The sequence below is a fragment of the Vipera berus genome, assembly GCF_964194415.1.
Source record: "Vipera berus genome assembly, chromosome: 16".
Lineage (NCBI taxonomy): Eukaryota > Metazoa > Chordata > Lepidosauria > Squamata > Viperidae > Vipera > Vipera berus.
In genome coordinates this window covers 6,608,999-6,636,850 of record NC_138219.1, presented here as the reverse complement: position 1 = coordinate 6,636,850, position 27,852 = coordinate 6,608,999, and the positions used below count along the sequence as shown (strand labels likewise).

The 27,852-nt window shown below is 49.3% G+C and overlaps 2 protein-coding genes across 2 annotated transcripts; one reads left to right on the top strand and one right to left on the bottom strand.

Moving 5' to 3' along the window:
- Positions 1-47: 47 nt before the first annotated feature.
- Positions 48-2,414, bottom strand: LOC308675193 (glyoxal reductase-like). Its single transcript, XM_081340251.1, has 2 exons — positions 1,881-2,414; positions 48-964 (listed from the first exon to the last, which is right to left on the bottom strand). The coding sequence occupies exons 1-2, from the start codon at positions 1,913-1,915 to the stop codon at positions 100-102; spliced, it is 900 nt and encodes a 299-aa protein (XP_081196377.1). The 5' UTR covers positions 1,916-2,414; the 3' UTR covers positions 48-99.
- Positions 2,415-2,710: 296 nt separating this feature from the next.
- On the top strand, positions 2,711-27,244 carry LOC308675613 (sodium/calcium exchanger 3-like; the record flags this gene model as incomplete). Its single annotated transcript, XM_081341057.1, has 12 exons — positions 2,711-2,773; positions 3,237-3,288; positions 5,789-6,192; positions 6,500-6,603; positions 7,996-8,059; positions 12,142-12,233; positions 12,504-14,264; positions 19,162-19,268; positions 20,240-20,361; positions 21,012-21,111; positions 21,741-22,013; positions 26,868-27,244. 12 exons carry the CDS (start codon positions 2,711-2,713, stop codon positions 27,242-27,244), a joined length of 3,519 nt encoding a protein of 1,172 aa, XP_081197183.1.
- Positions 27,245-27,852: the final 608 nt, after the last annotated feature.

Here is a 27,852-nt window from a genome sequence, read left to right as displayed (position 1 = left end):
AACAAGCTTCGAAATGGGAAACTGACTTCGTGAACAGGGTGACCTTCTCAAGAGTTGGGAGGAATCTCGGCTGAAGCTGGCCGAATCCGCACCAGCTTCTTAGGCGACCCCAGTGGGATCCCAGCAGTACCGCTTCCCGGAATCCAGATGCCGTAGTTGTTCCATGTCGGCTGGACTCAAGTCCCACGACCACAGCTGGCCGTTTTCAGCCACGCGGCGTGGCGACGCCGACTTGGGAATCACGCTTACGCCTTGGTGCAGAGCCCAGCGTAGCAAGACCTGGGCGCCCGTGCGACCACGCCGTTGGGCTACGGCCCGTACTTCGGGATGCTCGACCAGCGGTCCGGTCCCCAGCGAGGAATAGGCTTGCAAATGGATGCCGTTCCGGGTGCAGAATTCGAGCAGCTCTGTCTGGGCGAGTTCGGGGTGGAATTCCACCTGCAGCACGGCGGGCGTCACCCGGCAGTTGTCCAAGAGTTCCTGAAGGTGACGGACAGTATAGTTGGAGACTCCAATCGCCCGGAGCTTCCCGGCTTCGTGCAAGCGCTCCAGGGCGTGCCAACTCTGCAGACGGCGTTCCAGGTTTCCGGCGTCATCCTTAGGTTGGCCTTGGGTCCCTGGCCAGTGGATAAGGTACAGATCCAAGTAACCAGAGTCTAGCTCTTGCAAGCTGCGGAGGCAAGCTCTGTGGGCAGCCTCCTCCCCGTGGTCTCTCGGGCTTAGCTTGCTGGTCAGAAAAATGTCCTCGCGGGCAAGATGGTGGCGAGGCAGCAAATCCTTCAGGGCCCGCCCGAGCGCGGCTTCGTTGCCGTAGACGGCAGCCGTGTCCACCATGCGGTAGCCATTCTCCAGGGCTGCATCCAGGCTGGTCCGCACGGCGGCGTCCCCCTTCAGACGGAAGGTGCCGAGGCCCAGAAGTGGCATGGGGGCGCCGGTGTTTAACCAGACGGTCCGTTCTGGGACCCTGAAAAGGAGCAGAATGAGGACTATCTGAATGCATTGCACAACTCGCTGCGGGAAAGGGGAGGGGAGAAACAAAAATCGCACACAACACTGGCCACTGCTTTACACAGTCACACTGGGAACCGCACGGGTGCGCTTGGGATTCCTGGGATACGTTTCAGCCTGACTGTAGCCTGATGCTTTGGGGATCGCCAGGTGGTGCCCCGTCCAAGCAGAGACCAGATTTGGCTGCAGCTTTTTCAAAACTGGACTCAGTGACAGGAGGGTGGAAGCCAGACCTCCGGAGTCCCCTCGGCTTTGACTGCTTGATTGGCCGCGCAATACCATGTACACGGGGTCACACTTTCCAATGGGCAGCAAGGAGCCCTCTAGCGGCTCCTTTGCGCCATGCACCCATCAGGGAGCTGCAACGTCTGCCCTCTAGCGGCTGGCCTTTGCCACTGCACCCCCTTCCAGCCGCCCCTTTCCAGAGAAACCCCTTTTTTTGGGAAAAAGGTGCAAGCTTTTCATCACTGTAAAAAAACAAAGAGGGGAGGGGGCGCTGCAGAGGGCCGCAAAACGTCCTGCTCTCTTTGCGGGGGGGGGGGGAGGGAAGCGTTGCATTAGCAAAGGAAACGCCGCTTCTCACGTGCAAGGGGCTTTGCAAGGGGCTGGGCCGCGATCAAAAGCCCCCCCCCCTCTTTGGGGGGCGCCGTTTTGCAAACCCCACTCAGGCCAGTTCGGACGTGGGTTTCGCCGGCCCAGCGTGCAGTCCCAAGCATGGCTTAGCTAGCAAGCCGGGTTTAAGCCAGCATTAAACCCAAACTGGGCCTTGCTTTTATTTTATTTTATTTTTTTGCAGACCTCCTTCCCCTCCCTCCCTTATTTTGCAAAAAAGGGGCGAGAAGACCCCCGCGCACGCCCCCTCCGCGGCTTACCAAGACCCGGGAAGGGCCCGTTCTCTTGGCTGCATGGCTGATCAACAAGGGGAGGAGGCGGGACCAGAGCCCGGATGATAGGCGGGGCGGCCGCCCAATCGGCGCTGGAGGGAGAGAAGGAGAAAAGGGAAGGAATTTAAAGAGAGAGAGAGAGAGAGAGAGAGAGAGAGAAGAGAAAAAGAGAAAGGAGAGAGAGGAGAGAGGGAGAGAAAAGAGAGAGAAAAAAGAAAAGAGAGGGGAGAGAAAAGAGAGAGAGAAAAGAAAAGAGAGGAGAGAGAGAGAGAAAAAAGAGAAGTAGGGAACATCTCGTGTGGACTTAAGTTTCCATCGCTCCCAGCCAGCACTGGGTGGGCAACATGAGCTTTGTAGTCGGTCCACAGACACACCCACCTCCGAATCAATCAGTCGGATTGGGGCTGCCTTCATTTCGGGGTGTTCGCTCTTTGCACGTGCAAATATAATTATACCCGGAGTGTTGCAAAAGTCACCATTAACCTGGTTCACACCTGTCTTTTTTTTTCCATATAGGTGGTCCTCGACTTACAAATGAATAGAATAGAATAGAATAATAGAATAGAATTAATAGAATAGAAGAATAGAATAGAATAGAATAGAATAGAATAGAATAGAATAGAATAGAATAGAATAGAATAGAATAGAATAGAGAATAAATTCAATTAGTGGGAAAGTAGAGATGTATTTCAGAGAGTTTTAATTGCAAAACTCAGCTGTTTTCCAATCTGCGGCTTCTCTTTCCCAAGAAATCTCTCTTTCACTACTTCCTGTAATAAACCCTCCTCTGCCTCAGTCTGGTTCAGACATCCTGGATGATGCCAGACATCTCTGGAACCCAGACGAACGACCACTGGTCCAGAGTCGTCATCGGTGTGCAGGTTTGTGACCATCTCCATCCGTCGCTTTGCCACTTGGCCCTTGCTGCAGAACTCAATGAATTGGGTTCAATTTAGAGGGGATTTGTAGATAAGGATTGTAACAAACTATCAGAGCTGGAAGGGACCTTGGAGGTCTTCTAGTCTAGCACCCCTCCCCCCCTTCAAGCAGGAGGTCCTACTGCATTCCAGACAAATGGCTGTCCAATCTATAACAAGGTAGTTATAGTTGGCCTGTGTGGTCATAAATCGAGGATTATCTGCCTCTAGCTTAACAAGCCACCGTCTGGGATTAGAGCCCCAAGCATTTCTGCTTCTTCACTGTCAGCTGTAGGTCTTTTGCATTTCCGCCCCCCCAAAACCGCTCTTGCATTTCCGCACCCAGAATCCTGCATTTCAGCGTTCCGTCCTGATGTAATTATTTCTATCTTGACCCCCACTATTAAACTCAACACTTTCCCTAAAGCCTCGCCAAGGAAGCTCCATTAAAAAGACACCGTTTGACAGCCACCGGGAGAGTGAGCTGATAAGTCCAAATATTTTTGTCCAAATCTCCATTTCTTGCCAACCAAAGAGTTGTTGTTAGCTGCGAAGTCGTGTCCGACCCCTCGCGACCCCACGGACAACGTTCCTCCAGGCCTCCCTGTCCTCTACCATCTTCTGGAGTCCATTTAGGCTCACGCCTCCCGCTTCAGTGACTCCATCCAGCCACCTCCTTCTCTGTCGTCCCCTTCTTCTCTTGCCCTCAATCTTTCCCAGCATGAGGCTCTTCTCCAGTGAGTCCTTCCTTCTCCTTAGGTGGCCAAAGGATTTGAGTTTCCACTTCAGGATCTGGCCTTCTAAAGAGCAGTCAGGGTGGATCTCCTCTAGGACCGACCGGTTTGATCACCTTGCAGTCCGAGGGACTCGCAAGGAGTCTTCTCCAGCACCCTAGTTCAAAGGCCTCCATTCTTCGGCGCTCGGCCTTTCTTACGGTCCAACTTTCACAGCCATACATTGCAACTGGGAAAACCACAGCCTTGACTGTTAGATGTTCTTTGTGCCAGCCATGGCAGTTCCCCCAAAAGTTCATCAGATGGGAGCAAAGAGGCATCTTTGCTCCCACTGGTGGGTCAGGGGTCCCCAGCCCCTGCAGCCCCCATTAAAGGTAAAGGTTCCCCCGCACATGCGTGCTAGTCGTTTCCGACTCTAGGGGCTGCTGCTCATCTCCGTTTCAAAGCCGAAGAGCCAGCGCTTGTCCGAGGACGTCTCCGTGGTCATGTGGCCGGCATGACTGGACACCAAAGGCGCACGGAACGCTGTTACCTTCCCACCGGAGTGGTCCCTATTTTTCTACTTGCATTTTTACGTGCTTTCGAACTGCTAGGTTGGCAGAAGCTGGGACGAGTAACAGGCGCTCACTCTGCTACGTGGCACTCGGGATTCGACCCGCCAAACTGCCAACCTTCTGATCGACAAGCTCAGCGTCCTAACCCACTGGAGAGAGTTTTATGGTAAGGGAGGGGCTGAGGACCCCCTATAAAAACCTCTGCTCAGGGGCTGCTCTTGTCTGCTCCCTTTTGTTCTCTCTCCTGCTTGCTTGCTTGCTGATCCATGAGCTCAACCCAGGCATGGATCCCTCCATGCCAGGGAACTCTTTCTATTTACTTTATCGTTAAATAAAGCTTTGACTGATTGCATCCCTGCGTGCTGCTCTTTTTACTTGGAAGCACCTTAACGAACCATCGGTCTCGTGAGGCCATCTCACATTGACTCTACGCACTTTTGTCGGCAGGGGTGATGATGTCTCTGCTTTTTAGCCTGCTAAACCAAAGAGAACCAGCTTCAACCCCGGGAGAGTTTGCTGGATTAGGAAAAGCACCGCTTCGCGGGCGGAGGAGAGTAGCGCGGGATGGCCAGCAGGGGGCGCCAGACGCCGCTTTTTTTTTGGGGGGGGAGAAAAGCAGCTTTCGGCGGAGAAAAGCTTGAGATGAAAAGTGCGGGAAAAAAAACCACGGATCGCTTTTTACCCCCCTCTAATTTTACATCACTTCGCTTTGTGTGTGTGGGGGGGGAGGGGGGGTTTATTGTCCTGATCCCACCAGCTGGGAGAGAAACCTAGTCCTGACTGATGAGGGGTCGACTTCCTAGCCTGCGGGGGGGGGTGGCTTTTTCCAGCCCCCCCACCCGAAAAAGCCCCTTCCCCAATTCGGCTATAGAGGAGTATTAGAGTTCGTTTCTGCTTAAGTCCCGTTTCCACCGGATCGGAAGCGTGGAAAGGGGTTTTGCCGGACCAGGTCGTTTCTTGCGCGCCCCCCCCCCGCGCTCCCTTCTAGATAGGCAATGGGGGGGTGGGGTAGTCCCAGCTGTCAGGGAAGGGGGGAGCCGGTCCTCCCTCCCTCTCCCCCCCCCAATAGGTTTTTTTTTCTTTTGCAGTTGCAAAAATGGGCAACAGATGCAATGCCCTTGGGGGAGGGAGCGCGCTTGGGATTTGAGGGGGGGGAGGGACGGAGGGAGAGCGAGGGGGTGCAGCTGAAGGAGAAGTTCCCCCCCCCGAGCCTCCTCCTCCTCCTCTCCCCCCCCTCCTCCGCCTTCCAGCCCCCAAAATCTTGGCAAGGAAGCCAGAAGCCAACACTTCAAGCTGCGTGCGCGGAATGCAGAAGCCACCCCGGCGGCGAAGCGCCCCCTAGCGGCAGCCGACGGAACTCGCAACGATGGGTTTTGGGGGAGGGGGAGAAAGAGAGAGGGGGGGGCCCGGAGCTTGATCCGTCCTCTGCTCCCCTCATCCTCGCCGCATGAGAGAAGGAGGAGGGTTAGGGGTTCAAAAGAGTCTGGCTTTGGGGCGGGGGGAGGAAGTGCAGTAGCAGGGAGTTCCGCAGGCCCCCTCTGCGCAGCCAGAGGGATCTTGACTCTTCCTTGAGGAGCGGGGTGTGTGTGTGTGTGTGTAGACGAAGCACCCCCTCTTCCTCCCCTTCCTTGTTGGGGGGGGGCTTGGGGGAACCTCAGCTCTCCTGAACTGCTCCCCCCCTGCTTTTGTAGCTCGCCTTTCCTCCAGTCCAAAGCGCTCGAGGCGGCCTACCAAAGTCGCCCGCCGCGTCCGCTTTCCCTCTCGCCCCAGCCCCGCTTCCGAAGCCCCGATCGAAAAACCAAGCCTGCAGTTGGACCGACTACAAGCCCCAGCAGCCCCGGCCAGCGGGCTAAAGGACTACAAGTCCCACTGCCCGCAGCCTCAGGGAGGGAAAGCAAATCCGGTGGCGTTGGCGCGCGCCGTTGAGCGACCCATTCCACCCCGCCCCACCCCACCCCGCCCCCCCCTTTTTGCACAATCTCCAACCCGCGAGACCTTCACCCCGTCTTCTTCCAACCCGATCCGGGTCAGAGGCGTCGTGCGAATGCACATCTTGGCCCCGATCGAGTTCAAAGCATCGCGCGGATGCGGGGAAGTCGGTTTTTTCTTGTCTGGATTCTTTTTCCATCTCTCTCTCTCTCTCTCTCTCTCTCTCTCTCCTTCTCTTCTGCCATCTTTCCCGGACGGGGGGGGAGGGTCTGCTGGGGGGGGAGGGGGTTGGGGTGAAGGCTGCTGCAAATTTAGCTCTCCCTCCTTCCGTCGGGGGAGGCTGGGAGGGGCTGATGGATCCCAAGGTACCTGCCTGAAAGAGAGAAGGGGACGCAAGCTGGAAGCGACCAAAGCTTAGTTGATCGGGAGCACCAGGATCCCCCCCCTTTCCTCCCCCCCCCGCTGTATTGCAGAAGCGGCGAGCGCTGCCCCCCCTCTCCCCTTTTTACGAAGCTCTCCGGGTGGAGCGGCCAACGAGGCACAGATACAGCATCTTCGGGGCCAGCCGACATTGGCTGTATTCCCCCCCCCTTCTACGCCCCGCCGCTTGATCTATGGGATCCGTTCTTGCTTTGTAAGCAAAACCGAGGGGGGGGGGAGCGAGAGGAGAGCCGGAGGGGGGGGAGAAAGAGAGAGAGAGAGAGAGCCGAGCCGAGCAAAGCCACGCCAGGCAGCTAAAGCGAGGATTCATTGCAACGCGCCCCCCCACCCCCCCACCCCGGTCTTTCAAGCTTTGCCTCCCCAGCTGGGCGAGTGGGCACCGATCCCCAGGGGGAAGCGGCTAGACACCCCCCCCCCAACACCTCACCCCACTGCCTCCGTCGCCTCTCTCCGACTCATCACCACCAGGTAAGCAAATTAGGAAATTAAAAAAATTAATTGCGGAAGGGTAGGGAAGGAAGGAAGGAAGGAAGGAAGGAAGGAAGGAGGGAAGGAAGGAAGGAAGGAAGGAAGGAAGGAGGCAAGGAAGGAGGGAAGGAAGGAAGGAAGGAGGCAAGGAAGGAGGGAAGGAAGGAAGGAGGGAAGGAAGGAGGGAAGGAAGGAAGGAGGGAAGGAAGGAAGGAAGGAAGGAAGGAAAAGCCAATTGCGGATGAATCCGTTTCTAAAGGTGTCTTCCTCTTCCTCCTCACCCCCCCCCTGGCTTTTCCCAGCGGACCGAGAAAGTTGAGGGATGAGCGGTTTGGGAGGGGGAACCCGCACTACAAATTTTAAAAGAGGGGTGGGGTGGGCGAACCGACCACCTCCGACAGGCAAAAGGAGATTTGACAGCAGCGAGAAAAGAAACGGAGGATAAAACTCTGCATGAATTTCTCCAGAGAGGAGAAACGAAGTCGGAGGCCCCCCCCAAAAAATAAACTATAGATAAAGGGGAGGCCAGGCGAAGCTTATTTTTGGGGTGGCGGCAGCCAAGAGGAGAAACCCCCACCCCCACCGCAAAGAGAAATTGGCCCAGCCCAGAATAAGGGTCTTAGGATGGAAGAGCTGGTTTGGGGTTGGGGGCGTCCTCTCGCTGCCCCCTCCCAAATGTGGGTCACGCACCTCGGGGCACCCCGACAGCCAGAAAGAAGTTTGAGGAGGGGGCACTGCAGATTTTTAGCCTGGGCTTATCCCATTGGAGGATTCCTTTCCCCCCCCCCCACACACACACACCTCATCACTTTCTCGCAATCAAAACAACTGCTAGTGTCAAAAGGATTCAAGTGGATTCTTTCCCCTGCATGAGCCGAAGGTGATGTGTTGGTGCGTGTTTGTGGGTGTTTGTGTGATGCTGGACTCCTTCATGGGTTAGGGATGAGCAACAGGGTTTGAGAAAGAAGGACACCCCCATGGAGAAGGAAGGGGGCCAAGGGGGAGGGCACCGCCTGGCACCACACACCATGAATTAAACCATTCTCCTTTCTTTGCCCAGCTGCTTTTGCCGGACACACTTTGTGAGCGGGGTGCACAAGGGAGAGGGCCGGTTGAGTTTGAGGGTACGTCTGTGGGTCCCAACTGGGGCACCTCCCTGATCAATGGGCCCCTGCCAGCGCACCCCTCCGGGTGCCGCAGATCCAGCAGGCAGTGTGGGACATTGGGGTTTGCGGCATAGCACACGTGGAGCGACACAAAACAAGCTGAGGCCAGACCCTGTAGCTTCAGGGCATGGCAAAGATAGGTCTGGGGTTTTGTGAGCATGCCACATGCTCAGGAGGTGCTGGCAATGTGCCAGCCAGGAGCTGCCCTGGCATCTGGCAGAGCTTCCCACCGAGCCGGTGGCTGGCACTGAATGGGTCTGTTTGCAGCTGGCCATCCCAGCGCAAGAGCCTTCCTGAGCATCTGCAAAGGGCAGCCCTTGGGGAGACCTGTGGCCATGTGCCTGCGCATTTCCAGGTGCTTCTAAACCACCCAGAGATTGCTCAGACCTGACGCTGATACGGGGTGGCCCCATAGCTGCTAATCTCCTGCAATCCAGCCCCCGTCTTCCCTAATCCAACCTAGACTGTTGTTTTTTCCCTTACGAGGCTCCGGCTGTCTCCACACGTTCACTGCAGCAGTGTGCTGATGCTACAAGCACATTTTCTTACTGCTGTGTCTAAAACCCGAGGCCGGCTTAGTTAGACAGAGAGGCTTAAGAATCTCCGCTGCAAAGAGCAGAGTGCCTTTTTTTAAGAAAAGGGGTGGTGGTGTTTGAATGGGGTCAGTAAGGGGGGGGGGAGATAGGGGGGTGGGAACAGGATCCTGCTCAGGCAGAGGGGATACGGAGGTGGGTCCCTCAAACTGTCATGCCTGGCTTGCTCCATGCTCTGGGGACGAGGAGTCAGGAGGAGGGTGGAAATTTGGGCACATTTTAAAAGAGGACGACGAAGAAGAAATGTGTTTAAAATCACCCGGGGTGAGGTGGGGAGGGGGCTGCAGAGCTTGGGAGAGATTTGGCAAGGAGCCCGTCTAAAACTGGGGGAGAAAACTGGAGGGTTTGGGGTGCAGAAAAGTCCCCGCAGGAAAATAAAAATACGGCAGGACTGGATTAACGGAAAGGGATCATAAGGCAGATTGCCACCCAGGGGCTGTTTTAGGAGAGGATCGGAACTTGCAAAAAATCTCTTTTTAACCCACCAGTCGGTAGTGGGGGGGGGTCAGAGCCCCGACCTCAGTTTTGGCAGAGGGGAGATCAAAGAATCGGTTAAAACTAGCCAATTTGGTCAAGAGATTAAGGCGCCGAGCTAGAAACCAGGAAACTGGGAGTTCTAGTCCTGCCTTATGAAAGCCGGCTGGGTGACTTTGGGCCAATCACTAGGAGACGGTGAGTTCTAGTCCCGCCTTAGGCATGAAAGCTAACTGGGTGACTTTGGGCCAATCACCAGGAGACGGTGAGTTCTAGTCCCGCCTTAGGCATGAAAGCTAACTGGGTGACTTTGGGCCAATCACCAGGAGACAGTGAGTTCTAGTTCTGCCTTAGGCATGAAAGCTGGCTGGGTGACTTTGGGCCAATCACCAGGAGACGGTGAGTTCTAGTCCCGCCTTAGGCATGAATGCCAGCTGGGTGACTTGGGGCCAATCACCAGGAGACGGGGAGTTCTAGTTCCACCTTAGGTATGAAAGCCATCTGGGTCCATGGGCCAGTCCATCTCTCTTTAGACCCAACACACCTCACAGGGTTGTTGTGGGGAAAATAGGAGGACAGTGTCTTTGTTATCTTTGCTACCTTGAGTTATTTTACAAATGTTAATAATAAAAGGCGGGATATAAATTAAATAAAGTTAGCCAATGATCGGGCTTTCTTTTTTCCAAAGGAACAAAATTCCGCAGACCTCAAGAAGCAGCTCTTTAAATCCCACACAGACTCATCCAGAGCCTAGCTGATCAAACGCGAGGCTGATTAATAATTAAACTAATATTTATTACCCAGATTTGGCACCCGGCGCTGGACAACCGTTCAACTTCAAGAAATGGCCCAGCCAGAAGATTTACAATTTATAATTTACAATCCAACCGATCCAATTTTTTTTTTTAATCCCCCTGCTCGGTATTTTAACCCTTCATCTCTCGGAAGCAAATTTGCATTGACACAGCTTGGAAAATTAAATTTCTCCTCCTTAATTCTTTTCTTTTTTTGGGGGGGGGGGGAAGGTGAAGATCTGAATCCAATCGTCAACATTAAGAATTACTAAAAGAATATTTGGCCTGTATTGCAGAATTGGTAGGATGGATGCCAGAACAATCAAATGGCTTCGGCAGCATTTACTGTATAATGAGAAAGGATGCACAGTGTTGACACAGGAATGTTTTTCAGTATATACAAATGCCCGGGGTTAAAATGATAATTGCCAGTCTTGCCTTTCCGTAACCATCAGCTGGGGATGATGGGAACTAGAATCTGCAATGGCCCAGGCTTGTTAGAATACCAGTCACCCTAAAGGAATAATCAATCAATAATTAGATACTATGTGCAAGATAAATAAACAATTACAAACGATAAATAGACAATCAGTAGATAATAAATAAATAATAAATAGAAAATGGACAATTAGCTACTGAGTCAGTAACCAATAGACAGTTGATAGATAACAAATACATAATAAGTAGAAATTGATAATTAGATAATAATAGAACTGAGAATGAGACATAACCAGTAAATAAACAATCGATATCTAGATAGAAAGGGATGCGGTGGCTCAGTGGGTTAGGACCCTGAGCTTGTCGATCAGAAGGTCGGCAGTTTGGCGGGTCAAATCCTGAGTGCCGCGTAACAGAGTGAGCGCCTGTTACTCGTCCCAGCTTCTGCCAACCTAGCAGTTCGAAAGCACGTAAAAACGCAAGTAGAAAAACAGGGACCAATCCGGTGGGAAGGTAACGGCGTTCTGTGCGCCTTTGGCGTCTAGTCATGCCGGCCACATGACCACGGAAACGTCCTCGGACAAGCGCTGGCTCTTTGGCTTTGAAACGGAGATGAGCACCGGCCCCTAGAGTCGGAAACGACTAGCACTCGTGTGCGGGGGAACCTTTACCTTTACCTTATCTAGATAAGTAAATAAGAGAAACCAATGAGCTACTAGATAAATAAATAATAATTAGACAAATAGAAATCAATGAGATACGTGATAAATAAATAACAATTGATAAGGAGATAAAGGAGACCTTAGATAAACAATTTATAATTAGATGATCAATAATAGAAATCAATAATTAGATGCCAGATAGACAATTAATAAACAATAGATAGTAAAAGAGTTGACAATAATGGATCATTAAATAATCGCACGACCTCTATAAATGGCATGTGCTAAATAAATAGTCAATCAATTGTCATAAATTCAGAGCTCTGGATTCCAAGAAAAAAGGGCAGACGCCCTTCGTTCATCTGTGTGGAGGAGGAAGTCAGGGGGGAACAACAGCAGAGAGCGAAGCGAAGCAGCGGTTAATCTGAATTAATGATGGGCAGGTGCGGTTGGCTGAGAACATGCTTTTGCACTTTGGTGTCATCGTTTTGTGCGCTGGGAAAGAGATGCCATAATAGCTTAATTGCTCTGGCATCCTATTTTCCTGCCACTACAAGGTAAAGTCAGGAAAGCGAGATTTTTATCTCGGTAAAAATGATCGCTCCCAATATCTCCTTGCCTGCAAATCTGGGCGTTCCCCACCAGCTCCAGTCAGAGCTGAGGAAGCTTCTTGAATGGGGAAGCGAAACGTCTTCAAAGAAAAACAAGCCTCGTGAAAAACAACTATCTTTGGGATAATAGGTACCCGGATAACGGAGAGTCTCCATAGATACAGCAAAGCGTTCTTACGACCAACGGGGGTTAAGTTGGAGGACCGTCTTTATACGTGTGTCCCCTGTCTCAGGAAGTTCTCGCCTCCAAGGTCACCTCCCCCGGGATGTTCTCACGCTAGTTATGATTCAGCTGGAGTGTAATTACGGCCCAGATCAGGATGTGAGGCACACAATGGTTTGTGTTGGCTGTCAAGAGGGCAGAGGCAGAAAGGCAGGCTCAGGTCCAGATCAAGCTGACCGGCTTCCAAATGCTCCTGGACAACCGCCAGGCGAGATGTCCGTGGCTCTTCTCTTTTCTGCTGGCAGAAGCTTCAACGGGTGAAGTTGTTGGTCTCCATCCAAACCCAGCTGGCAGAGAATCAGCCCCTTGGGAAGCGGGTCTTACTCCCAAGTAGGCCGTCAGTGTGTTCTAAGATAGGCGGACTTCAACTCCCAGAATTCCAGTAGGCCTGGCTGGGGAATGCTGGGAGTTGAAGTCCACCCATCTTAAAGTTGCCAAGGTTTGAGAAACACCGAAAGGATAACTTTGTGAGCTGCGTGGCGTGTTTGCGATTCACCTCTTGGTGGTCCTCAAATGTTCTTCAGCCATGATGCCACCATGTCAAATCCTCGGAGAGGCCCAACTATCCGTCCTGGTCTCTGTTACTCTTTCTTTCCTCTCTTCCCAGAGTCAACTTCTCCATCATGTCTCCGGTGAAGACCACGATCCTGTTCTTGGCTCTCTTCCTCCCGTCGCTGCTTGCTACAGTGGACGACGCCTTGGGCCCACCCAGGATTGGGTCGTCTAGTCCCGACGGCGGCAACCGTAGCTCCAAATGTCAGGAAAGCACCGAGTGCCAGGAAGGCGTGATCTTACCTGTGTGGCTCCCTCAGAATCCTTCCGTCGGGGATAAGGTGGCCCGGGCCATCGTTTACTTTGTGGCCCTCATCTATATGTTCCTGGGCATGTCCATCATTGCTGACCGCTTCATGGCCTCCATCGAAGTGATCACCTCGCAGGAAAAGGAGATTGCCATTAAGAAACCCAACGGCGAGACCACCACGACCACCATCCGGATCTGGAACGAGACGGTCTCCAACCTCACTTTAATGGCCCTGGGCTCCTCGGCCCCTGAGATCCTCCTCTCCATCATTGAGATCGTGGGTCACGGCTTTCATGCCGGCAACATGGGTCCCAACACCATCGTGGGCAGCGCCGCCTTTAACATGTTCATCATCATTGCCATCTGCATCCACGTGGTCCCTCAAGGGGAGATACGGCGCATCAAACACTTGCGGGTTTTCTTCGTCACGGCGGCCTGGAGCATCTTTGCTTACATCTGGTTGTATCTCATCCTGGCCTGGTTCTCTCCCGGCGAGGTAGAACTATGGGAAGGTCTTCTCACCTTCCTGTTTTTCCCAGTCTGCGTCCTCCAAGCTTGGGTGGCTGACCGGAGACTCCTCTTCTACAAATATGTCCACAAAAGGTACCGGGCCGATAAATCGCGGGGCCTCATCATCGAGAGCGAGGGCGACATCGGCTACCCCAAAATGGAGATCGAGATGGATAACTCGCTAAAGGAAGGCTCCGAAGGTCTGGGGGATACGGGTAAGGATCAAGACGAGGAGGCCCGCCGGGACATGGCTCGGACCTTGCGGGATCTGAAGCAAAAGCACCCTGAAAAGGACATGGAACAACTGATCGAAATGGCCAACTATCACGTACTCGTCCAGCAGCAGAAGAGCCGAGCTTTCTACCGCATCCAAGCGACTCGCATGATGATCGGAGCGGGGAACATCCTCAAGAAACACGCGGCCGATCAGGCCCGCAAGGCCATCAGCTTGCCGGAGGTCCAGACAGAGGAAGATGAGTCGGTGACGAGGGTTGGTTTCGAGCCAGCCCATTATCAGTGCTTCGAGAACTGCGGCTCGCTGGTCCTGACAGTGGTCCGCCGAGGAGGGGACCTGGCCTGCGTCTCTGTGCGAGTGGACTTCCGTACAGAGGACGGGACGGCAAATGCCGGCTCCGACTACGAATTTGCAGAGGGCACCCTGCTCTTCAAGCCGGGGGAGACGCACAAGGAGCTGCGGGTGGGGATCATTGACGACGATATTTTCGAAGAGGACGAGTATTTTTACGTTCATCTCAGCAACGTCCGGGCCAGCTGGGCCGAGCCGGGCCCGGCGCCTCCTCCGAAAGCTTGTCTTGCGCCCTCCAAGATGGCCACCGTGACGATCTTCGACGACGACCATGCGGGCATCTTCACCTTCGAGGGACCCTCGATGCGAGTAAGCGAAAGCGTAGGCGTGGTGCACATCAAAGTGCTGCGTACGTCGGGGGCCCGCGGGCGAGTGGCCATCCCCTACCACACCATCGAGGGCACGGCGAAAGCCGGGGAGGATTACGAGGAAGTCGCCGGCAAAGTGGAGTTTCAGAACGACGAGACGGTGTAAGAGCCCAGCGTGGGGAGCCCGACGGAAAGGAGAGGGGAGGGGAGGGGAGGGAAGGACGGGGAATGTGTGGGGGAGGAGGGAGAATGGCTGTGGACGCAGGGGGTCCTCGACTTACTTTATTCACTTATAAAATTGGTTTGCCACCCGTCTTTTTTCTAAAAAATGTTTGAAAAAATATGAAAGCTGTGACTCGTCAAAAGGCAGTGGATAAGCAAGAGCCCGTTGCCAAGTGTCTGAATTCTGACGGGGAGGCTGCGATGGTTAAGTATGAAAAACGGTCACTAGTCACTTTTTTAGCAGTCGCTAAATGAACCATTGTAAGTCAAGGACCTCGAAAAGGAAGAGAGACAGCATACAGCAGATCACAACAAGGAGTGTGGCCTCCTCAGCGGTGGCACCATAGTTGCGTTTCAGTGGCTTTTCATTGTTGCCAAGATTTCTAAAGCGCCTTGAAGCACAGGCCGGAAATTACAAAGCCCATCATCCAATTCCCAAACAATTACAGGTTTCGTTTCCTCCTTCTTTAGTTCCGCGAGGTCTTAAATATCAGACACATGCCCACTTCCATGCTTCCAACTACTCCGTTTTTATCTCCACTCGGAGTATTACGGAGTATTGATATTCAAACTTTTCCGGTCTTTCGGTACCCCGTTTGTCAGATTTAACTGTTTTTAATTTGTTTTAATGGGTTTTTCAGGCAGGAAGGACTTGGCTACTGTGGGAATTAGATGTTGGTAGATGATAAATGTTTATAATAATCAAGGAAAGATATAAGCCACAGGAGAGGGCAGCCATGGATGTGTTTTCACTACATTTTGGTACAAAATGTTTGGGTTTTTTTAATTGTTATTATTATTATAGCGCAAACTCCAAAAACTTCTGTGTGTCCGACACATTTAAAAAACTGTTTTCTAGTTTTACTTCCTTTTTCAAGATGGTGAACAAAGCATCATTTTTAAAAAAAATAAATAAATCAGGAAATAGGCAGGTTTATGTTCACGGAATTTGGTGCCACTCATTCTCCCCAGTCTAGCCCACCCTGCAGGGCTGTTATGGAGAAAATTTAGAGGAGAAAAATGAAGATTTTTTTTAAAAAGACATCGGAAAGAATTACACTTCATGCTTACTGATAAACTCCTCGACATACGACCACAATGGGGCCAGGATTTTTATTGCTAAGCAAGGCAGTTGTTCAGTGAGTGGCACCCAATTTTATAACCCTTTTTTGCCACAGTTGTTAAGCCAATTGCCGCAGATTTTGTAGCGTTAAAACGTGGCTCATCCAGGTGTTGCTTCGTTTTATTGCTATTTCCGACAACAGCTTCTCTACTGCTGAATTGTACTGACCCTCTGTGGCTTACAGGATCATAAAACAGCCATAAAATCAACATACATCATTCATAATCAAATAATATTTAAAAAGAACAGTACAGGTAGTCCTCAGTTACAGGCTGCCTGGTGCAAGAATCAGATGGATGGATGGATGGATGGATGGATGGATAGATAGATAGATAGATAGATAGATAGATAGATAGATAGATAGACAGACAGACAGACAGACAGACAGACGGACGGACGGACAGACAGACAGATGTTGCATGGATGGATGGATGGATGGATGGATGGACGGGTTGATACATAAATAGACACAGATGGATGGATGAAGATATAGATGGGTGGATGGATAGATGGATGGATTAAGATATAGATTGTTAGAGGAATGGATGGATGGATTAAGATAATAAATAGATAGTTGGACTGATGGATGCATAGATATAGATAGATAACATGAGAATGTCGACTGGTGGCCCCCAGGGGGAGGGCCTTCTCTGTGGGCGCTCCGGCTTTGTGGAATCAGCTGCCGGTTGAGCTCCGGATGGCACCGGATCTCCGCTCCTTCCGGCGCGGGTTAAAGACCCATTTATTTGAACAAGCTGGCCTGGCCTGATGGGGAATTACTTAGGGTTTTAATATTTATATATATATTTTATTGTTTTTATTGTGGGCAATAATTTAATTCTTTTTTAACTTTTGTACTTTTGTAGTTTTAAGATATGCCCTGTTCACCACCCTGAGTCCTTCGGGAGAAGGGCGGTATAAAAATTTAATTAAATAAATAAATAAATAAATAAATAAATAAACATAGATGGATGGACAGACCAACAGGTGATGGATGGATTTAGGCAGATGTTAGAAGGTAGATAGATGGATAGATGGATAGATAGATAGATAGATAGATAGATAGATAGATAGATAGATAGATAGGTATAGAATGATTGAGATAGATCAACAGAGAATGAGATAGATGGAATAGATAAATAGATGAGACAGAAATAGAGATATGAGAGAGATTATGTATGTATGTATGTATGTATGTATGTATGTATGTATATGAGAGAGAGATAGGCAGGATGAGATAGGTAGAATAAGATAGGTTGAAAGATTAAATATAGAATGAAATAGATTGATAGGATGATAGAGATTGAGATAGATTGATATGCAGAATGAGAGAGAGAGAATCTCTTTATTAAGATCATGTTTTGTGTTGATACTATAGTCTGTTATGAAAAGTATGCAAGTGGCTCCCAAGAGTTAGTTCAATCCATGGCACTTTATCCATGCTCAGGGCTACCTTTGTTTCATGCTAAAAACACAACCGTTCCAGCAGAAGAAGGGCTGCGGGGGGGGGGGGCGTCTCCCCGTCTCAAACCATTTTCCACCCTGGCTCCCTTCAACCCAGCCGGCCTCTCCACCCCTCCAGCCTCTGACACATGGCATTAATTTCTGGAAAGGTTCAATCTTCCCTCTGCCAAGCATGGCCTCGCTCAGCCTCCCCATTTGAGAGACATTGACCTAATTGGCGAGAGCAGCGAGGGGGAGACGCTGGGTCAACAGGAGGGTGTGAAAACACGGGGAGGGGGAGACCCACAAGCCGGCCCAGAGCGGAAGAGGGGATGGGCGCCATGGCATGTGGGGAGGGTGCCATGCCGGGGCGAGAGGAAGGTGCCAGACGGGATTGAGGAGGCGCAGAAAGTTTGAAGCTAGCAACAGGCTGAGAAATGCAGCCCCCTCCGTCCAAAATAACCCAGCGTTAACCCTTTTTTCCTCCTTTAACCCAGTTTGGGTTTGTTTCGGCAGACCAGAATGAAACCTGCAAAGTTTTCTGTATCTGTTGATCACGTTTGTGAGGAAAAAAAAATTGTAAGGACGGGAGAAAGAAATATAACTGGAAAAAAAATGCTCTTTCTGCGGTCCGGGCTGAGATTCACAAAGCTGAGTGGTTTTCCTTTCCTCGACTTTGACACGCAGGTAGTCCTGGACTTACAACCATTCATTTAGTGACCATTTGAAGTTACAACGGCCCTGGGGAAAAAAGCGACTTAGGGCCATTTTTCCCGCAGTTACGACCTTTGCCGTATCTCCACGGTCTCGTGATCAAAATTCAGACGCTCGGAAACCGGCCTTGTACACATGGTGCGTTGCAGTGTCCCAGGGTCACGCAAAGTTCTGACACGCAAAGTTCAAGGGGGAAGCCTGGTTCACTTAATGACCACGTTGCTCACTTAGCAACGGCAGTGATCCGTGTGGCCAGAAAGATCGTAGAATGGGGCAAAACCTAACTGTCTCGCTTAGCCGCAGAAATTTTGCCCTCCATTCTTGTCGTAACCATCTATCAAAGTGGTCTAGTTGCGCCTTTAATCTTATCTATAAGCTGATTTTCCAACTGATCTTCCTGAGGTTTTGGCAGTCCAAAGAGGTTGAGCAGGGCAGCTGTCACTGGGGGTCCTGGCTATAAATCCCTTTCATATATTAATTCTCTTGGGCTATCCATCTTTTTTTTTCTTTTTTCCTTGCTCATTCTGCTCATCGGAAAGGACCTGAGGGACAAATATGCCTGCCTTGTCATCTCTCCGAAGCGTGGCAGTCAAATGGCTGCCGACAGATGTTACACCCCTGGGAAGCGGAGTAAAGTTTCGCGGCCTCGGGAGAAAGCGAATAAATAAATAAATAATAAACATAAACATAAAATCAGAAACGATTTTCTTCACGTTAACCGGAGGCCACGAGTAGGAAAAAAAATTTGCAGAGAAAATATTATCAGCGCAGAGTTGCAGTTTGTTTATAACTGCCGGGAAACATCCAAGTGGTCCTCAACTTACGACCGCAATCCGGATCGGAATTTCCGTTGCTAAGCCAGGCAGTTAGTCAGTGAGTTACACCCCATTTTATGATTTGCCCGAGTGGTTAAGCAAATCGCTGCAGCTGTTAAGCTGTTAAGAGTCCAAAGTTTATGTTGCCAAGTGAGACACTTCATAAGTGAGTTTTGCCCCCTTGCCACAGTTATTAAGTGAGTCACTGCAGTTCTTAAGTTAGTAACCTGATCATTAAGCAAATCCAGCTGCGCCATTGACTTTGATTGTCGGCATAAGATCATAAATGAGGATCCTATGATCCCGAGATCCCGTCACACACACACCAGTTGCCAAGCGCCTAAATTTTTATCACATGACCACGGGGGATACTGCAACGGTCGTAAGTGTGAGGACTGGCCATAAGTCACTTTTTTCAGTGCTGTTGTAACTTTGATCGCTAAACAAAAGGTTGTAAGTCCAGGAGTATTTGTAGTTTTGCATGCTGAACAAAAAATGCGCTAAGACTTAACGAATTCATTTGTTGTTGTGTCCAAGTTGCTTTTATCAGCGCTGTAAAAGCTTTGTAGGCTCCGTGGTTTTTTTAGCCCCAGAAAGTTGGAAAACTGAGAAGCAATTTTTTTTTAAAAAAAAGAAAAGTTGCAAACATTTTGGGGCAGAGGTTTTAAGTGTTTGTCCTGCCTACCTTTGACGATGTTGGTGGTTTACTTTGAACTGGTTTCTCTCTCTCTCTCTCTCTTAGAAGATACATCGAGATTAAAATTATTGACGATGAGGAATATGAAAAAAATAAGAATTTTCACCTGGAATTGGGACCTCCAGTCATCTTGGACATTGGACTCCGGCACGGTAAGGATAGGAAGATGGAAAGAAAAACGTCAATAAGCTTTTGTAACATGTTGAAAGTTGTCTGATAAATGCCTGGCTCTCTAGACATCACGAACTACAAGCCCCAGAATCCCTTGCAGTCTTTTCAGCAATTTTGGGAGGATCACAGGGTCCCAACTGAGGAGGAGGAGGAGGAGGAGGAGGAGGAGGAGGAGGAGTCCTACAAATTATTAGAGGGCTGCAAGGATTGTAAGTATTGTAAGTATTTTGTAGATAGATAGATGATAGATAGATAGATAGATAGATAGATAGATAGATAGATAGATAGATAGATGATAGATAGATGATAGATAGATAGATAGATAGATAGATAGATAGATAGATAGATAGATAGATAGATAGATAGATAGATAGATGGATGGATGGATGGATGGATGGATGGATGGATGGATAGATAGATAGATAGATAGATAGATAGATAGATAGATAGATAGATAGATAGATGATAGATAGATAGATAGAAGATAGATAGATAGATAGATAGATAGATAGATAGATAGATAGATAGATAGATAGATGATAGATAGATAGAAGATAGATAGATAGATAGATAGATAGATGATAGATGATAGATAGATAGATAGATAGATAGATAGATAGATAGATAGATGATAGATAGATAGATAGATAGATAGATAGATAGATAGATAGATAGATAGATAGATAGATAGATAGAAGAGGAGGAGGAAAAGGACTGTGGGGTCCTTGGTGCTCTTAAACCTTAGTTGTTTTCTTGCAGACGTTTCATGACCCAACTAGGTAACATATCAGTGTTACAAAAGGAGTGGACTTTATAAACAGTGCAAACCCCACTTCCTTTTAGCATAGCTTGCTGAGGAATTCTGGGAGCTGAAGTCCACAAGTCTTAAAAGTTGTCAAGGTTGCAGACCCCTGTCCTAGGCCACTCTTCTTTTCCCCCCATCCTATCCTAGGTGACACCAACGAGAATCAACTGCCTGCAGGAGAGGAGGAAAAAGTTGCTAAGATGGGGTACCCCAGTTTGGGAGAAAACGCCAAACTTGAAGTCATTATTGAGGAGTCTTACGAGTTCAAGGTAAATAAAGAGACTTTCCCTTTCTCTCATCCAAGTCTTCTTCGGGCCCGTCCATCCCAGTTCACTTCTCTTTCAAATTCAGGTAGTCCTCGCCTTACGACCATTTGTTTAGTGACCCTTTGAAGTTTCAACGGCACTGAAAAAAAGCGACCTAGGACTGTTGCAGCCTCCCCAGGGTCACGTGATCCAAATTCAAACCCTTGGCAATTTTATTTCTGTTTATGACAGTCGCCGTATCCCGGAGGGTCACCTGATCCCCTTTTGCGACCGTCTGACGAGCAAAATCAATGAGGAAGCCAGATTCACTTCACAAACGTGTGACTGGCTTAAGAACTGCGGCGATTCCCTTCACGACCGTGGCAAGGAAGGTCATAAAATGGAGCAAAGCTGACTTAACAGAAGTCTCACTTAGCAACGTAAATTTTGGGCTCCATTCTGCCTGTAAATCGAGGATTACCTGTATTTTTTTTTTAACATCCCTCTTGTCGTCCATGCCGTGCTTTGCTCGGTTAGCTTCCATCGGAGGCCACACCGAAGGAAAAAAAAATCATCTTTAGATTGCTAAGGGGAGGGGGCGGAGGGAAGGAAAGGAGCCCTCCCCCCAAGACCCCCCACCCCATTTCACCTCTCCCCAACCTCTTCTCCTCCAGAGCACTGTGGACAAATTAATCAAGAAAACTAACCTGGCTCTCGTAGTGGGAAGCAGCAGCTGGAGGGAGCAATTCGTAAGCGCCGTGACGGTCAGTGCCGGTAAGGGAACTGAATTGAATTGAATTAAACTGAATCGAATTGAATTGAATTGAATCTAATTGAACTGAACTGAATCGAATTGAATCGAATCAAATGTAGTGGAATTGAATCTAATTGAATTGAATTGAACCAAATGAAATGTAGTGGAATTGAATTGAATCGAATTGAATCGAATCGAATTGAATTGAATCTAGTTGAATTGAATTGAATCTAGTTGAATTGAATCTAACTGAATCGAATCGAATTGAACCTAATTGAATTGAATCTAGTTGAACTGAATTGAATTAAATCTAGTTGAATTGAATCGAATTGAATTGAACCTAATTGAATTGAATCTAGTTGAAATGAATTGAATCTAGTTGAATCAAATTGAATCGAACTGAATTGAATCGAAATGAATCAAATTGAATTGAATCGAATTGAACTGAATTGAATACTTTATTTGGGGAAGTGTGATTCAACACACAAGGAGGCTTTTAAAAAGAGACTGGGTGGCCGTGGATCAGAAATAGTATCGGTCTCCCGCAAGAGCAGGGGGTTGGACTGGATGACCTCCTAAGGTCCCTTCCAACTCATCTACTGTTCCTGAGAGAGGCTGAATCCCTGTTTTTAATGACCCCCCCCGACAGGTGACGACGAGGACGAAGACTCGGGCGAGGACCGTCTCCCTTCCTGCTTCGATTACATCATGCACTTCCTCACCGTCTTCTGGAAAGTTCTTTTTGCGTTCGTGCCACCCACCGAGTACTGGTGTGGCTGGGCCTGCTTCCTCGTCTCCATCTGCCTCATCGGGGTGCTGACGGCCCTCACCGGGGACCTGGCCTCTCACTTCGGCTGCACCATCGGCCTCAAGGACTCGGTCACCGCGGTGGTGTTCGTGGCGCTGGGTACCTCCGTGCCTGGTCAGTGATGGGTGGCAGAGGACATCTCACACACACACACACACACACACACACACACACACACACACACACACACCAACAACAACAACACACAGGCCCAGGCACAGAGTGGGTCGTGGGGATGGCGAGGAATCTGACCTGGGTTCCCGTAATACCTTCCTCAACTTATAACATTCTTTAGTGACCGTTTGAAGTTGCAACGGCACAGCCAAAAAGTCCACAGGTCTTAAAAAGTTGTCCCGTTTCACAAGGTAAAAGGTAAAGGTTCCTCCGCACGTGCGTGCTAGTCGTTTCCGACTCTAGGGGCCGGTGCTCATCTCCGTTTCAAAGCCGAAGAGCCAGCGTTTGTCCGAGGACGTCTCCGTGGTCATGTGACCGGCATGACTAGACGCCAAAGGCGCACGGAACGCTGTTACCTTCCCACCGGAGTGGTCCCTATTTTTCTACTTGCATTTTGACGTGCTTTCGAACTGCTAGGTTGGCAGAAGCTGGGACGAGTAACAGGCGCTCACTCTAATCAATGGACAGGGATTCAGCACCATGGACAAAGGCACATTTCTCCTTTCCTTCCATGGATGCCCCTGGAGCAATGATGGGGATCCCCAACCTTTTAAGAAGTTACCCCAAAGGAAAGATTTAAAGATTTCAATGCATGGGCTTGGGTAAAGAGTGGGGGGCCCCCAGACTGAGTTTAGTTTCACTTAATTGACCCCTTGACTTAACAAACATTTGTTTAGAGACTGCTCAGAGATAATAATAATAATAATAATAATAATAATAATAATAATAATAATAATAATAATAATAAAACATTTGAAAAACATTGAAGGAAAATGTGATAACAACTTGACATGGGCATGGCTTAAGATGGGAACCATCAAGAAAGAAACGGAAGGCTTAATACTGGCTGCTCAAGAACAAGCACTACAAACTAATGCCATGAAAGCGAAGATACAAAAATCTACTGTCAATCCAAATTGCCAACTTTGCAACAACAAAGCTGAAACTGTTTCACATTTAATATGTGAGTGCAGCAAAATCGTGCAAACTGACTACAAAGCTAGACATGACCGACTTGCTAAACTAATCCACTGGGCATTGTGTAAAAAATACGACTTGCCTGTGTCCGAAAAGTCGTGGGAACATAGGGTGGAAAAAGTTGTCGAGAATCAGAGGGTGAAGATCTTGTCGGACTTCCGAATACAGACAGATCGCCATTTGGAAAACAACACGCCAGATATCGCAGCCGTAGAGAACCGGAGCGTACAGCTGATTGATATCGCTGTACCAGGAGATGCCAGAGTCGAAGAAAAAGAACTGGGAAAAATTACGAAAGACCGCGACCTGGCCATCGAAACTGCGCGATTATGGATGAAACGCGTAACAGTGACACCCATTGTCACTGCGGCACTGGGAACCATGTCCAAAAACTTTGCAAAACACATCAAGAAATTGCAGCTTCCTGCAATAGCTCCAGCAAAGCTACAAAAAAACTGCGCTACTCGGAACATCTTACATTTTAAGGAGATACCTGGTTGATACCTAGGATGCTGGCAGCAACCCGTGTCAACCATTAGTGCCAGTCAATTTGAGTGTTCTGAGTTTCATGTTTTATGAATAAAAGTTTTATAATAATAATGAAGAGAAGAAGAAGAAGAAGAAGAAGAAGAAGAAGAAGAAGAAGAAGAAGAAGAAGAAGAAGAAGAAGAAGAAAGAAGAAGAAGAAGAAGAAGAAGAAGAAGAAGAAGAAGTTGTTGTTGGAAGGGACCTTGGAGGTCATCTAGCCCAACCCCCTGCTCCCAATTGTGTTCATAAGTCGAGGACTAGAAGTAAGTTGGGCTCTGCAGGCTGAATGAAAGACAGCCTCTTTGCGCCTTTAAAAAAAGAAACCAGAAATTGAATGGCATCAGAGAATTAGCAGTTAGACCGCTCCATTTTGCAGAATGCTCTCTTGAAATAATCTCCGCTGTCCCCAGATACACCCCCTGCATACCAATGCTTTGACAGCCCCCCCCCCCCAAATAGAGCAAAACCTAAATTTGCTTTTGCTATTTTTAAGGAATCCTGACTCACTGGAAGGCAGCATCAGGACTCATGGCTGAGAGAGCCCAGAAGTCAACTTGCTAAACACACAGCTGACAAAAACTCAACAACGCAGAAGCGGTGGGGTGAATTTGAAAGTGGGCTTGTGCAAAACGCCCTTCGCTTAACAGACAACAGGAAAACACAACCCTTGCAATTAAACCCAACCAAAAAAAAAAAAAAGAAAAAAGCCTCCGTATCTTTTTTTAGGACGATAGCGATAAGATTGCATCTCCGAACCGGTGAGCGGTGACGTGCAAATGTTCGCTTGCTCGCCTCTGCCAGCTCGTTTCAAACCCTCCCCCCCAAAAAAATTTCTGATCAGTGACTTGGAAGTTAACGCTCTATTATTAGGGCAAACCCACTCATTCCCCCCAAAAAAGAGAATTTGGGAGTTAAATCCCTTTTCGGAAAGCGCGGGTCTGAAGGCTTGTGTGGCTTTGCAGAAGCTAAGCTGCAAGCATCTCTCGCCAGACCTCAGCTGCTTACTTTTTTTTTTAAAAAAATTGTTATTTATTTACAGGGAGCTCTTGACTTAAAACAGCTCATTTAGTGACCATTTGAAGTTACTGCGGCACTGAAAAATGGCTGTTTGTCCAGTTCAAAAAATCTCGTTTGGGATAAAGGCCAGGCTGCCTTGAGTAGAGAGCAGAGTAAAAAAATCTTTCGTTTAACTGGAACCAGGCGAGTTGCAGGCTTTTAAATCAACGTTGCTCCAACTTTGCAACTTTCAAGATGGGTGGACTTTAATTCCCAGAATTCCCTAGCCAGCACGCTGTGGATTGAAGTCCACAGGTCTTAAAAGATGATCACGTTTGAGAAACGCTGGTTGAATCAATGGCCAGGAATGAACGGCTTTCAAGAGGCGCCAAGCAACCGCTAATGTTGGCTAAATTGGCCGGTGTAATTTGAGACCAAAAGGCTGGAGGCCTTGCTTAATTGAACTGTTAATCAAAATCGCTTCCCTTGACAACGTCAAATAAATTCAACTTTATGTAGGAGGATTAAAAAAAATCCCTCGAAATAACTGGAAGTTTATTCCTAGACAAAACGGAGGCTTTTCCTAGAAGCCTCTTGCCAAAAACAGTTCCAACGTCCCCTCCCACCCCCGCCAAACACACAGGTTCCTATCCCGAAACAGACATAAAGTATAATCTTGCCTCTGGGTCTTCAGAGGGGGCTGCACTACAACACCCATGTGCCCCAGCCTGCCTGGCTAAAGTTGAGGGGTGCTGGGAACGAACTTCTGCCCGATCTGGGGGGCTCCCAGATGCTGCATCTTGGGCTCGAGAAGCTAAAGGCTTGCTTAACAAATTGCTTCTAATGAGTAACAGTTGCTCAATTAATCCAAGCCAAATCATGTTAGTTAATTGCTTGGCACTAACATGAAACCGTGGCTTAATTTGGGGAGCTTGCACAAAACCCTTGAACTGTAGTTTCCCAGGTGGGCAAAGTAGGGAATAGCTAGCTCGGTGCTGACTTAACGATTATTCGTTTAGCGACCTAAGTTGCGAGATTGCTGAAAAACAGTGACCGGCAACCAGTCCTCACGCTTACGACCGTTGCAGCATCCCCGTGGTCACGTGATCAGAATCGGTGCATTGGCAACTGGCTTGGATTTATGACGGTTGCAACGTCCCGGGAGGGTGGTCACGTGAGAAGTCATTTGCAACCTCCCTGTCTGTCTTCCGACATTCGGAGTCGGTGGGGAAGCTGGATTCCTTTAGCGGCCCCAGCAAAAAGAGGTTATAGGATCGGGGGGGGGGAGTGATATGAATAGCTTGTTTAAGGACCGTATTGTTTAGCAATAGAGGTTCCGGTCCTCATTGGGGTTGTTAAGTCAAGGATTACCTGTAATGAAGTCCACCCATTTTAAGATAGGTGGAGTTCAATTCCGCAGATTCCCCAGCTAGGCAATTCTGGGAGTTGAAGTCCACCCACCTTAAAGCATTCTGGCTGGGGAATTCCATCCAGCAACGGATGGAAACTAACCAAGGAGAGAAGCAACCTGGAACTAAGGAGGAATTTCCTGACAGTGAGAACAATTCACCAGTGGAACCACCTGCCTCCAGAAGCGGTGAACGCTCCAACACTGGAAGTTTTTAAGAAGAGACTGGACAGCCATTTGACTGAAATAGTCTGAGCAGGGGGTTGGACTAGATGACCTCCAAGGTCCTTTCCAACTTTATTATTGTTGTTATTATTATTATTAAAAGGGACGCGGTGGCTCAGCGGGTTAGGATGCTGAGCTTGTCGATCAGAAGGTCGGCAGTTTGGTGGGTCGAATCCCGAGTGCCGCGTAGCAGAGTGAGCGCCTGTTACCCGTCCCAGCTTCTGCCAACCTAGCAGTTCGAAAAGAAGTAAAAATGCAAGTGGAAAAATAGGGACCGCTACGGTGGGAAGGTAACAGCGTTCCGTGTGCCTTTGGCGTGTAGTCATGCCGGCCACATGACCACGGAGATGTCCTCGGACAAGCGCTGGCTCTTCGGCTTTGAAACGGAGATGAGCACCGGCCCCTAGAGTCGGAAACGAGTAGCACGCATGTGCGGGGGAAACTTTACCTTTATTATTATTATTATTATTATTATTATTATTATTATTATTATTATTATTATTATTATTGTTGTTATTGTTATTGTTATTATTATTAACCTCGCTGTCCGCCGTCCGGAAAAAAGGTGTCCCTTTGCCCCTCAAATTCCAGACGAGCCCCACAAACCCACATTCGTGGCTTGTCTCACTTTGAGCATCCTCTCTTGTCTCTTTTCCCAGATACCTTTGCCAGCAAGGTGGCTGCAATCCAAGACCAGTACGCCGACGCGTCCATCGGTAACGTGACGGGCAGCAACGCCGTGAATGTCTTCCTGGGCATTGGCGTGGCCTGGACCATCGCCGCCAGCTACTGGGCCAGCCAGGGGAAACCCTTCGAGGTGCAGCCGGGCACCCTGGCCTTCTCTGTCACCATCTTCACCATCTTTGCCTTCATCAGCATCGCGGTGCTGCTGTACCGGCGCCGGCCTCCGGTGGGGGGAGAGCTGGGCGGTCCCCGAACCCCGAAACTTCTAGCCACCCTGCTTTTCGTTAGCCTCTGGCTGGTCTACATCCTGCTAGCGGCTTTGGAAGCGTATTGCCATATCGAAGGCTTCTGAAGCGGTGGGTTCGAATCGAGACGCTTCTCCTTTCGGGGAATCCAGAAAAAGGACCTCACACCACTCGGAGAAACACCTTCCCTGTGGAAACATGCAGGACGCCTCCCCCCCCTTTTATTTTCCCTCTCTCCACCGTCCGTCCGATTTGGGGCGTGCTCGAGTCTCCATTTCAGCAGGGAGTTGGTGGGACACACACACACACACACACACCACCACACACACACACACACCTCGGTTTTGGAGCACCCCAAGTCACGAGTTCGAGACGGTGTCTTGGAGAAGAGTTGGGGGAAGGAGAAGCTTTGGGGGAAAGCTGTCGTGTCCGTGGCTAAGCCCGAATGAGGGGTGGAAGAGACGGATTCGCCTCTGTCCAGTTTCTCCGTTATCCTGCATTAATTGAAACAGCTCGGACCTTGGGCGGAAGAAAACACCCCTTTTGGGCCAATGCTGAAGAATTTTAAAAAGGGGAGCAGGATCGGTTGCCTCTCTCCTCTCCCCTGCCCCTCTTCAAGCCACGGTTTAATGGAAGGAAGCTTGCTTGTGCCTGGACATCAGAAGCGCCTTCCTTAAATCAAGTTTTGGGATCAAAGGAACGGAATTTGCACAAA

What these genes read in the sequence shown, in the direction of transcription:
- LOC308675193 (XM_081340251.1), bottom strand. Translation starts at nt 1,915, where the DNA reads ATGCAGCCAAGAGAACGGGCCCTTCCCGGGTCTTG. An exon ending in CGGGCCCTTCCCGGGTCTTG is followed by an intron (nt 965 to 1,880) that starts GTAAGCCGCGGA and finishes GCTCCTTTTCAG; the next exon opens with GGTCCCAGAACGGACCGTCT.